The sequence below is a fragment of the Oncorhynchus nerka genome, linkage group LG2 (genome assembly GCF_034236695.1).
Source record: "Oncorhynchus nerka isolate Pitt River linkage group LG2, Oner_Uvic_2.0, whole genome shotgun sequence".
Classification (NCBI taxonomy): Eukaryota; Metazoa; Chordata; class Actinopteri; order Salmoniformes; family Salmonidae; genus Oncorhynchus; species Oncorhynchus nerka.
In genome coordinates, this window is record NC_088397.1 from 10234968 (window position 1) to 10247749 (window position 12782).

A 12782-nucleotide genomic window follows, 5' to 3' on the forward strand; every position below is an offset into this window, starting at 1 on the left:
GATGGTCTCCAGTCGGAGGACTGTCCAAGACAGGGGTCGGGAAAACACTGTCCTCCTCCTCATGCTCCCCCTCCATCTGCGTGGGTGCTGGAACCCCACTGGGTGCCAGACCGCTGCTCTCGATGGAGGCCACGCCTGACAGGGATAGCAGAGTCTCCTCTGCGCTGCCCAGGTTTCCCTCGCTTTTCTCCTCAGACTTCCCGCTTTCAAAACAACTGAAGCGATTCCCCCCCAAAGCGGACTTCTCCATCGCCTCCATGCGGATGAGTGGGGAAACAGGGCTCATCTGCTTCCTTTTCACCGAGCACTTTCTCCTCTCTCTCACAGTTGTCCAGCTCTCGGTAGCCGCGGGCGCGGTGGGCTCTCCCTTCTCCTCCACTTGCTTATTCCAACTGCTGTCCGCTTCTCCTCTCTCCTCGTGAGATGATGATGATGTCTCACTCCCGCTCTCCTCTGACTCTCGCAGTTCTCTCTCCATCACTAGCTCATCCACAACCTCATCAATAGCGCGTAGTTCCATGCCTTCTCCCTCATCTGGTCTTTTCCCGCTCTGCACTCTTTTCCCGCTCACCGCTCTGGCGTAAGAGGGGACTGCCTTCGGGCAGTGACGGAACAGGTGGTCCTCAGAGTTGCACAAACTGCAGCGCTTGGGCACGATGCAATCCCTCATTATATGTCCAATAGTCCCACAGTTTCTGCACCTTGTCTGTGTGCAGGCATCTGCGAGGTGCCCGTACGTGCTACACTTCCTGCAGAAACGAGGCTGTCCAGCGTACATGAGGTAGCCCCTGTCTGCACCGATGGAAAAAGAAGCAGGAGGATGGCGGTATCCATCATGGCCGCTCTCGTCCTCCTTTAGCAGCACACGAAACTGCCTCTTCCCTGTCCAGATGCCTAGGGTGTCCTTAATGTCTCTCACTCCTGGCAAGATGGTCACATACCGGCTGAGGTAGCACACTAACGTTTCTTCAGTGACCCATGGGTTGAACATATGCACCGTTAGCACCTTCATATTGTGCCTGCACATGGACTCAACTTTAAAATCCACGAGGGCGGGTGCTGTCGCGTTCACACGGAAGAGCCCTCTTACTTCCTCCAGCCGGGTGATGGTGTAGAAAGACACATCGTAGAACTTCTCGGGTGTGTTCTGTTGCAGGCAGTGCACATCGTCTGCTGTCAGGCGTAGAGGTCCAAACAGAACTTCCTCCATCAAATTTTCCTTTCCTGTCCAATTAAATCGAAGCGTATTCTTCAGTCCAGCAGCCGCTGACTGTGACGTGGCCGACGACGACATCGCACCACCTTGAGGATCCCGCGCGAAATGCAGTTGATCTTAGCCAAAAGGCCGAGAAGGGATACCCACAATGCTTTCGAAAGGCGCCATTCTCGCACACGTCAAATTCGATTACACCAAAATGAGCTCTAAACTTTCCGGCAAATATCAAAGATTGATTTTTTTTTTTTTTTTTACAATTTGGAGAACATAATATTGACATAACATTTGATCTTGTATCAAATATCTCTGGTATCATTGCTGCCACAACGGAACTGAAGCAATTGTTCACTTGATGGCCCCAGAGTTCCACCGACTGATCAAGATCAAATGTTATGATGGCCATGGAGGAGGAAGGAGATGGGGAGCAAAGTGAAAATGACATGGCTTGAGAACGCCTCTTGGAACCTGTGGCCAGACGGGGGAAGACTGGGTGAAAGCATGAGGTTTTTTAGGGCCTTCATTTTTGTGGAACCCAGCAGAAAAGTATCCTCAAGGCATAGAGTCAGGTGAAGAGAGAGTGGGAATTGTCATGTTATCAAACTTTGGTTTTTCTTCGCATATATAATTACGCATAGCTTAACACAGTGTTATGTTTTGTGTTTCTTTTTGCTTTTCAAGTCTTATGCTATAACTCTTAGCAACCGGAAGCTAAAATGTCATTCTGTTGTCTGACGAGAGATGAAAATAAGAGTGTGCATAGTGTGATTATAAAACAGAGGCCATAAGTCTTGGATTTGTAAACATAATCAACTGTGAATGTTAAATCATGTCATTGTTTGTTCATTAAGTCATTTCCAAGTTTATATAAATGTTGAACAGTATGAAAGTCATTTTCAAAAGGGGGAACTGATGGGTTCTGACTTCTAAACTTGAAATATTGTTAATCATCAGGTATCCTATGGAAATGAGAAGGGCCACAGTTTGGTTTCTACACCAGAAGCTAATGGGCATCTGTAGGAGGAATGTATATGGTGGAGTCAATTAAGGTTGGATATGAGCCAGGGACTTAGAATGTTTCTGAGTAAATGAAAGGCAATCACATGGTTGCAGTCACTGATAAGGGTGGAGAGCTGTGGATTAGTGAGGAATGGGGGCCCGGGTCAGGTCACATTAAGGGAGAAGGAACAGTTTATTACCCACATCACCTAACTTGCTGCCGAGCAGTAGAGATGTAACGCTTAAAAGAGTAGGAGACTTGCTCTGTTCGGCAGTCTGACCCATTTGGGTGAATAAACGGTTTGAGCTTTACTGAGTTTTTACTCTTTATTTAGAACCTAACAATTTAAATATCTGGATTTGATCAGCATCCACATTCCAACCTGATGCTACCTGAGCCTGATGAGACATTAAATACATTTAATGAGCCTAAATGATTTTGCTGTTATCCAATAGGCTACATACATATTACGACTTTTCAGGCTACAGAAAAGGTACATTTGTCAGCAAGGCTCATCAATTAATGTAGACCCAATCAATGGCAATTGATGAACTTCATTAGGCAAACTTTTTGGTGTTTTGTAACAGATGCCTATTTACATTCATCAAATGGCACTAGTTTGCTATGTAGTGTTGTCTCTTATGTGTGTTTTGTCCTATATTATGAATCCCAGCCCCCACAGGAGGAGGCCTTTTGGTAGGCCGTAATTGTGATTAAGAATGTGTTAACGGACTTCATTAGTCAAATATAATAATAATAGTAGGTTAAACATGCAGTTTGGATGCTGAAATCATTTTGGAGTGGAAGAACATGCACAAAAATATCCTACATTTTAAAGCGATTTGTTTGACAAATCAGATGAAAATATCATGACTGGTTGTGTTTATGCCACATATAAAAAAATAAACATTTAATTGACTTTTTTAAGGCCAGAACAAATGTTTTACTGGTATGTGAGGCAGTCCATGTTACCAGTACATGACTTTAGCACATTGCAGAGTTTATATTGTATAGTCTTCTTGTGTATACATTTGTATATATGTATATTTTTCCAATCATAACAATTGTTTGTTTTAACTACTTTTTTACTACTTTGCTATTTGTATATTTTTGATAATGCGTATTGCACTGTTGATGAGAGCTTGCAAGTTAGCATTTCACTGTACCGTTTATCCGTGCTCATGAAGAATAAACTTTGATTAGAAGATTAACGCAGCATTCACATCAGCTATCATAGTCAACTTTCGCAAATGTCAAAATACAATATACATCATGATCCTAACAAATTAAAAATAATCAACTCTGTTGTCTCTGACTAATTTATCTTTACAACGACAGGGGGTGCACCGTTCCTGGAGGTACTGCAATACCAGGTCGATGCGTGGAGTGGACGGAGCAAGCCCCTATTCCATCTCCCTGTTCCAAAAATCAATTTAATATATGGTCCCCAGATAGGGGACGTATCAGATATTAAACTGATAAGAACAGATACTACACTTGATCTTAGCCAAAAGGCCGAGAAGCGATACTGCAATGCTTTCGGGGGGAAGGTGCCGTTCTCCGACACGTCAAATTCGACTATGATTACACCAAAATGAGCGCTAAACTTTTCATCAAAGATAATGCTATAAAAAAAAGTGTGGCGTGGATTGGGAGATACTCGACGTCGGGAATAGCCACGTTTGACTGTTACAACGTAACAACTTGGTAGGTTGAAAGTCACGTGGTCATCCGCCCTCCAATCGGAAATGAGAGAAAGCGTTGTTAAATTAAACCCAGATTAACAGCTAAATTGGAATAATAATATATCACTGGGGGGGGGACAATTTGGAGATAATAATATTGACATAACATTTGATCTTGTGTCAAATATCTCTGGTAGCGTTGCTACCACAACGGAACTGAAGCAATTGTCCACATGGTGGCGATCGAGTTCCACCGACCGTCGCTTTACCAAGCTGTCCTGTGTGGTGCACGAAACTGCGTTTGAATGCTGCACCACTTGACTTCAATACATCAATGCAAATAATGTGAACAATAAATGTATTTGTTATATATCGGTCTGTAAAGCCTTGTATGATATGGTCATTGAGAGGAGGCCTTCATAAAGTTGCCCTCCTAAATTACTAGAGACCAAACTTCAACCACGGCACTGGACTGCAGGAGCAGGCTTGGCGTATGGTCCTGGCTGCCTAAATGTGTCCTCCACATAATAAACTGCAAACATGGCACTTTTGAGGCTTTCTTTTACAATTAAGCTTACACAGTCACTACAAGAAATGTCATATCATGGTCATAAATCACCTTTAGGCATGCACTCACTGTATATAGACTGTTTTTCCTACTGTATAATTGACTGTTTAGTTTATTCCATGTGTAACTGTGTTGTATGTGTTGAATTGCTAGGCTTTATCTTGGTCAGGTTGCAGTTGCAAATGAGAACTTCTCAACTAGCCTACCTGGTTAAATAAAATGTGAGAAAAAAAATGAAAATACTGTATATGTAAGTTATTTGGTTGGTGTCTTGTGAATCAACCTGTATGTGCATTAGGGTTTAATATTATCCCAGTGTCTTACAAATGTTCCATCCCGAGAATAAATCACTTTTCTCCCGGGTAACCCGTTATTAAGTTGCAAGTTCAAATCCCCGAGCTGACAAGGTACAAATCTGTCGTTCTGCCCCTGAACAGGCAGTTAACCCACTATTCCTGGGCAGTCATTGAAAATAAGAATTTGTTCTTAACTGACTTGCCTAGTAAAATAAAGGTAAATAAATAAATACGTTGTTTTCTCTGGGGTATTTCCCGCCAGGAAACCGGAAGTGACATTCAAAAGCATCATAAAGCATATAAATATCTGGATTTGATTAGAGCTTTGATCAGCATGAAAATTCAGACCTGATGCTACCTGAGCGTGATGAGACATATATTAAATACATTTAATGAGCCCTACATGAACCACATTTAATGAGCCCAAGTCCAAAAACACCCAAATGATTGTGCTGTTATCCAATAGACCACGTATATGATATAGGCACATTACCCACGACAGAAAAACATAAAAGCGTATAGATGAAGCTCGCTATATGCTCTCTTGGGTAAATAAATGAAACTAGCCAGTAAGTTCATCTGTTTAAGTGTGAACTCTTGTGTTCGTATGCCATATTAACCACTCTCCATTTGTGAACTGTGTACATGTGTCTTATTATCCTCTCAGGGTTTTGTGTATAATATGATAGCATCTAATAGAGCATCAATCTGCCTTTGGTTCAACTGGAACAAATGTTGATGAATAAGTTCAGTGGCCTGACTGTTGGTAATGCTGCAATAATGGAGAGTATTCCATCTCGGTGGTTGGACTGAAGAGACACACTGTCTGTCCCCAGTCTGTCAGTGTGTCTGTCCCCATCTGTCAGTCTTACTGCCATGTGAGGAAAGCTGTCAATTCGTCCCTTGCGTGCATTGAGTGAATCCATGCATAGCATGCAAAGACTGTGCACTGAATGAGGGGAAGTTCAAACCACCAGGACCACAAGCCTGTGTCTGACTGACCCCTGAACCTGGTGACCTTGCTGCCTGACCAATGGGGAGACACACCAACTTTGGGTGCCAGAGAAGTGGCGGCCTGCAATAGTACATCCAGGTCCATATGGAGCAGGCTAATAACCCCTGCTGGGGCCTAACACACACACACACGGAAGATAAGCACTGGGATTACTGGGAAGGCCCTGGAGATGACTGGTGTGGTGTTACCAGTTGTAATAGTTGCAGAGATATGGATAGGCAGGTGAACAAGTAGGTGGAGGATGGATAAAGAGGGTGAGGAGAGGATGGATGAGGAGGGTGAGGGACTGACCAGAGAATGAAAGGAGGTGAGATCATCAGAAAGGGGCAAGTCGAAAACATGGGGGTAGACGAGGTGGGAGACCAGACCATCCCTAGGAAAACAAGGGGGTAGAGGAGGTGGGAGACCAGACCATCCCTAGGAAAACAAGGGGGTAGAGGAGGTGGGAGACCAGACCATCCCTAGGAAAACAAGGGGGTAGACGAGGTGGGAGACCAGACCATCCCTAGGAAAACAAGGGGGTAGAGGAGGTGGGAGACCAGACCATCCCTAGGAAAACAAGGGGGTAGAGGAGGTGGGAGACCAGACCATCCCTAGGAAAACAAGGGGGTAGAGGAGGTGGGAGACCAGACCATCCCTAGGAAAACAAGGGGGTAGAGGAGGTGGGAGACCAGACCATCCCTAGGCTAGAACCTATGAGCCGTCTGAGTTGACACTGAGGGTATGATGTTGATGGAAGCCTGAGGGGACATTATGACATCATCTGACCTGCGGCTGTGACGGGGTGGTTGCCTGTGATGGTGCGGTTGCGTTAGCGTCGGGAACCAGGGCTTCACCATCGAACGAGATTATGTCCTGTTGTTGCGTGTCTGGAGCTGGAGTCAACGAGGGTCTGGGGCTGGGGGGCGGGCGTACAGGGGCGGGTCCAGGGGGCGCCGGCCTCGTCTGGAGGGTCCACGGAAGTATGTACAGACATGCAACAGTAGTGAGGGAGACACAGCACACAGGTTAGTAAAACACACCGGCACACTAGTAATAGTAGGTTACTGTTACCTGGGCTGGTATCCAATCCAAGGCGTGTCATGGAGCAGCGCTCTGGACAGACGACAATGTGCCTTTTCAAGGCAATTTCCCTGACATTCCTGGAGATTGTGTTTACTGTAAACGCTACGCATGTTGGCTCACCCTCCATGTTGGCTCACCCTCCATGTTGGCTCAAGCGTAAATTACCTTTAGAAATGAAGTGCAATGCGCTGCTCTACAACGCGCCATGGATTGGATCCAGCCCTAGTCTGTAAGTGGTGTCTATGAGGCTTCCTTCTATGTTAGAAGAGCACATGTCTATCAAACCAATGGAGAGAAACTCCATTCAACATGCTCTGGGTTAGTTTCATCTCTCGCTTTGGGAGTTTTCCTGAGGAGAATGTTAGCGACTGTGTGTGTGCTCAATTGTACCGTCCACTCCTTTTTCCACCCTCTTGAATTCAACACCTTAAAAATACTCCAGACCTTAAACTCAAGATTTCCCCCACACACACACACACTCACATTTCTGACCCACGCTTCTGAAAATGACACTCGTTCATCAACACACAAATCCCAGTCATTCAAGACAAACACAGAGACAGTCAGACACGTTACAGCCCCTGTATGAGGGAACCTTACCTTGGGTGCAGCGTCTGGGGTAACGCTGTGGTTGACGGCGGCTGCCTCACTGGGAAAGAAAGAGAAAATTACTGACTGACTTCCATGTCATGCCATGATGAAGATGTCCTGGTTGTGTTCAGTAGAGAGAGAACATTTTACTGTATTTATTTTTCTAGGAAGGAGAAAGTAGGAAATAAAGAGGGTAGAGGAGGAGAGAACGAGAGAGGGGGCAGACGCGAGAGAGAGAACGAGAGAGGGGGCAGACGCGAGAGAGAGAACGAGAGAGGGGGCAGACGCGAGAGAGAGAACGAGAGAGGGGGCAGACGCGAGAGAGAGAACGAGAGAGGGGGCAGACGCGAGAGAGAGAACGAGGGGGGGGCAGACGCGAGAGAGAGAACGAGAGAGGGGGCAGACGAGAGAGAGAGAACGAGAGAGGGGGCAGACGAGAGAGTGAGAACGAGAGAGGGCAGAGGAGGAGAGAGAACGAGAGAGGGCAGAGGAGGAGAGAGAACGAGAGAGGGCAGAGGAGGAGAGAGAACGAGAGAGGGGCAGAGGAGGAGGAGAGAACGAGAGAGGGCAGAGGAGGAGAGAGGGCAGAGGGGGCAGAGGAGGAGAGAGAGAACGAGAGGGGGCAGAGGAGGAGAGAGAGAACGAGAGGGGGCAGAGGAGGAGAGAGAACGAGAGGGGGCAGACGAGAGAGTGAGAACGAGAGAGGGGGCAGACGAGAGAGAGAACGAGAGAGGGCAGAGGAGGAGAGAGGGCAGAGGAGGAGAGAGAACGAGAGAGGGCAGAGGAGGAGAGAGAACGAGAGGGGGGACAGGAGGAGAGAGAACGAGAGGGGGGACAGGAGGAGAGAGAACGAGAGGGGGGACAATGACCTCAGTTGTGTTGGAGCAACGTGCGGGCGATTCACTAAGATGATAGTACAACGGGCAAAGATGTAGCAGCGTATCAGTTTCAGTCATCCACAGTGGTGAAGGTCTGACTATCTGGTGGCGGCCGCGACGATTAGTTTTTTTAGCACAGACTGTCCCCCTGTATCACCATGGGAAAGCAGAACAGGGTCAACTGGTGTGCGTAAGAGAAAACATTTTGAAACGGAGTAAAATGCGTTTTCTGATACTTTTCTGATAAGAACACAGACATTCGTTATTTTTGTCGCAAAACATTTTGTTACAGTGTGCCCTACTGTGTAGTCAACAGTCTGCACCATCCACCAAGACCGCAAGATGGGAGCAAGGGGCTGAGAAGTATATTTAATGATCTGTATGTACAGGCCCATTTTAGCAGGGAGAATGAGCATATGCCAAACAAACCATTCTTTATTAATAATATATAACAATACTGTGCGTAGTACTTCACAAATAAACAGCTCAGAGCAAAAACTATTTGGGGACGTTGCTGCGGCATGAGACACCAACTCACAACACAAGGCTTCCTCAAACGTCATGCTGCGGTCATGCAGGAGTGCCTGACCTGAAACACACAGACTCTCAGACTGAGAACTACAGGAACACCCATGAATGTCCAAGCACACAGCAGAACTCCATGCACAGATGACGGTTCACTCAGACAACTAAAGGTCTGTATACATCCTGTTTTGAGTCCTCCAATCCTTTATTCTCACTCAGTATGGAACTGCACCATGCAGAGAGACTAGTGCTGTGCAATTAACCAAAATGACGGTTATTTATTGGTTTTTAAATAAATAATTCACCAACTTCAGTTCAATTATTTGAATTCCATTTCTTTCTTTTTTTCTGTGAGTTCATTGCGCACATAGTGCTGCCACACTGTGTGATGTAGTAGGGAGTTGTAGTTTCCAACAAGCTCTTTATAAACCAGATCATGCCGAACTGTGTGATGTAGTAGGGAGTTGTAGTTTCCAACAAGTCCTTTATTCTCAGTCAGTATCTAACTGCACCATGCAGAAGGACACACACAGGCACATATAAACTGTCATACTGGTCACTCCCAGTCAGGTCCATTACCTCTTCTTGGGTCCAGGCTTCCAGTCTTTACCTGCCTTTCTGTAGGGGGGGGGGTGTAATTTACTCTACAGTATTCTATATTCAGCCAGTCATTTCACTTCCTCACTAGAATGTGTAAGCACAGGGTTGGGTAGGTTACTTTCTAAATGTAATCTGTTACAGTTACTAGTTACCTGTCCAAAAGTGTAATCAGTAACAGAACTTTTGGATTACCCAAACGCAGTAACGTCATCTGATTACATTCCGTTACTTTTAGATCAATTTCCCCTTAAGAGGCATTAGAAGAAGACAAAAATATATGTTGCCAATTGAACGACATCTATTGCAGGATAAATCAATGTTAAAAGTTTACATAGCTGGCAATATATGGATGTTACATTTTACTTTATGGGTTGGTTATGTAGGCTTCTTCTAACCCATTGCTTTCTACTACACATAATAATAAGATTGAATTATATCCTTACATCATGAACCAAATCAGAATTCCAGTCATTCCAATACATGTTATACCTCTTGATCGGAAAGAATAGGACTTGGAAATATGGAAGTATAGATTAGCCTAATTGTTTTATCTGAGCACCAAAACTAAGGACTTATTAGCCAACCCTACTCTGTTGTCATGGAGGACTGATTGGGCTCATTGATTCGAGTTGAAAAATAAATGCTGCGCTCATGGAATGACATGCTTTGATCAATAATAAGTGATATCCGTATCAAATTACACTACACCACTACTGTCATCCTGACCTCGCAAGTGTTTATTCAAGTTGGATCATCTTAGGATGCCGACAGCAGTCACTCCATTGGAAGACATAACTTGGACTGTAGCCTACAAAAACCTATTCCTGCTCTTTCCCCATAATCCATCAAACACATTCGCTGTGTCGTCATGTAATCCGTTACTCCCCAACACTGTGTATGCATTGCATTGGACCTCATTTCTCTACAATTACCATAAAGTTCCTAAAAGGTGCACCAGACAGAGGTAGATGGTACAGGTACATATAACAGTGGGGAAAAGTAGATATGATAGTGTTCATCTATGGCGTACCTATGTACAATAGTCCACTGGTATTCGCAACACATTGGTATTATGTCAAGTCTCACTCACTTGGCCAGCCTCTGCTCATCCAGTTTGGTCATGACATCATTCAGGTCCTGGTTCAGCTGCAAACAGAAAGATTGGAGGAAGTCAATTAATCAGTCTAGACATGTATTATCAATCAGTCCCATGTACTGACGGTGGGCACCCAGCTCTCCCTCTCACCTTTCCCATGTCTTTGTGGAACCTCTGCTGATATCCAGCCATACTCTGGAATGTGTTAACATAGAAGCCAACACGACTAGAGAAGAGAGGAGAGAGAGAATGTGTTAACATAGAAGCCAACACGACTAGAGAGTAGAGAGGAGAGAGAGAATGTGTTAACATAGAAGCCAACACGACTAGAGAAGAGAGGAGAGAGAGAACGTGTTAACATGGTGGCTGGCAACACTCTGTGTGTGTGTGTGTGTGTGTGTCTGACTGTCTGTCTGTGATGACATGTGGAAGAGACAACGTGATAACATTGGTTGTAAATGGGTGGCTCTTCAGAAAGACAGAGGGAAGGAGACTATCAGCCTGGTAGCATCAGTGAGAGGGTGGAGAAGTCTCACCTGTTCCACAGCTGTGGAAGCTCATCCTGCAGATCTACGTTGATCTCCTCAAATACTTTCTGAGCTCTCCCTAACTCCTCCTCTGCCTGTACAGACACCATGACACACCCACAGAGGTTAAACAATGTTAGTATACGCCTGGACAGACACCATGAGACATCCACAGAGGTTAAACAATGTTAGTATATGCCTGGCCAGACACCATGACACATCCACAGAGGTTAAACAATGCTAGTATATGCCTGGCCAGACACCATGACACATCCACAGAGGTTAAACAATGTTAGTATATGCCTGGCCAGACACCATGACACATCCACAGAGGTTAAACAATGTTAGTATATGCCTGGCCAGACACCATGACACATCCACAGAGGTTAAACAATGTTAGTATATGCCTGGCCAGACACCATGACACATCCACAGAGGTTAAACAATTCTACAGTACCATGTTTGTTAGTATATGTTACTCAAAAGAAAGTGCATTATCTACAATCAAACTAAAGAAGGACATGGAATGCAGACAGAATGTTAGGGCATGGTGGCATAGAATATAGAATTAGAACTCAGAATGGGTGAATGACAAGTGAGTGTTGAAGGGATGGCGGGGGGGTCAGGGTGAGGGGTGAGAGGGGTGAGGGGTGAGAGGGGTCAGGGGTGAGAGGGGTGAGAGGGGTCAGGGGTGAGAGGTGAGAGGGTGAGTTAGTTAGACATCAGTCACCTGGTTTCTGGTCAGGTTAGTTTGGGCTATTTGATGAGCAGACAGAATCCCCTGGGCCCAACCTGGGGCAGCCTTCTCCACAAGAGACATCGGCTAGCCATGCAGACGGACGGACAGACAGAGAGAAAGAGCGAGAGAGAAGCAAGACAAATACACTGCTCAAAAAAATAAAGGGAACACTAAAATAACACATCCTAGATCTGAATGAATGAAATATTCTTATTAAATACTTTTTTCTTTACATAGTTGAATGTGTGGACAACAGAATCACACAAAAATGATCAATGGAAATCAAATTTATCAACCCATGGAGGTCTGGATTTGGAGTCACACTCAAAATTAAAGTGGAAAACCACACTACAGGCTGATCCAACTTTGATGTAATGTCCTTAAAACAAGTCAAAATGAGGCTCAGTAGTGTGTGTGGCCTCCACGTGCCTGTATGACCTCCCTACAACACCTGGGCATGCTCCTGATGAGGTGGCGGATGGTCTCCTGAGGGATCTCCTCCCAGACCTTGACTAAAGCATCCGCCAACTCCTGGACAGTCTGTGGTGGAACGTAGCGTTGGTGGATGGAGCGAGACATGATGTCCCAGATGTGCTCAATTGGATTCAGGTCTGGGGAACGGGCAGGCCAGTCCATAGCATCAATGCCTTCCTCTTGAAGGAACTGCTGACACACTCCAGCCACATGAGGTCTAGCATTGTCTTGCATTAGGAGGAACCCAGGGCCAACCGCACCAGCATATGGTCTCACAAGGGGTCTGAGGATCTCATCTCGCGCTCTGGGAGGAGTGGACCTAATGGCAGTCAGGCTACCTCTGGTGGTGATCCGTCATCCACACGAGCACATGGAGGGCTGTGCGGCCCCCAAAAGAAATGCCACCCCACACCATGACTGACCCACCGCCAAACCGGTCATGCTGGAGGATGTTGCAGGCAGCAGAAAGGATGAGAGCGTTCTCCACGGAATGACATCTCCAGACTGTCA

At 45.7% G+C, this 12782-nt stretch overlaps 1 protein-coding gene and 1 non-coding gene across 9 annotated transcripts in view; both read right to left on the reverse strand.

Moving 5' to 3' along the window:
- The window catches only part of bin1b (bridging integrator 1b), a 41843-nt gene that overhangs the window by 10584 nt on the left and 18477 nt on the right, over positions 1-12782 (reverse strand). For 3 of the 8 annotated variants that reach the window (XM_065023001.1, XM_065023010.1, XM_065023040.1), the window contains 7 exons: positions 11790-11882; positions 11069-11154; positions 10683-10758; positions 10527-10582; positions 9416-9454; positions 7443-7491; positions 6546-6722 (listed from right to left, as the gene is read on the reverse strand). In XM_065023001.1, coding sequence (XP_064879073.1) covers positions 6546-6722; positions 7443-7491; positions 9416-9454; positions 10527-10582; positions 10683-10758; positions 11069-11154; positions 11790-11882 — 576 coding nt within the window. The remainder of the gene's footprint in view (positions 1-6545; positions 6723-7442; positions 7492-9415; positions 9455-10526; positions 10583-10682; positions 10759-11068; positions 11155-11789; positions 11883-12782) is intronic. The other 5 variants (XM_065023022.1, XM_065023031.1, XM_065023018.1 and 2 more) reach the window with 4 other exon arrangements.
- LOC115119624 (U2 spliceosomal RNA) lies at positions 3550-3740 on the reverse strand. The gene has a single exon (XR_003862014.1). It is a non-coding gene; the product is annotated as a U2 spliceosomal RNA (small nuclear RNA).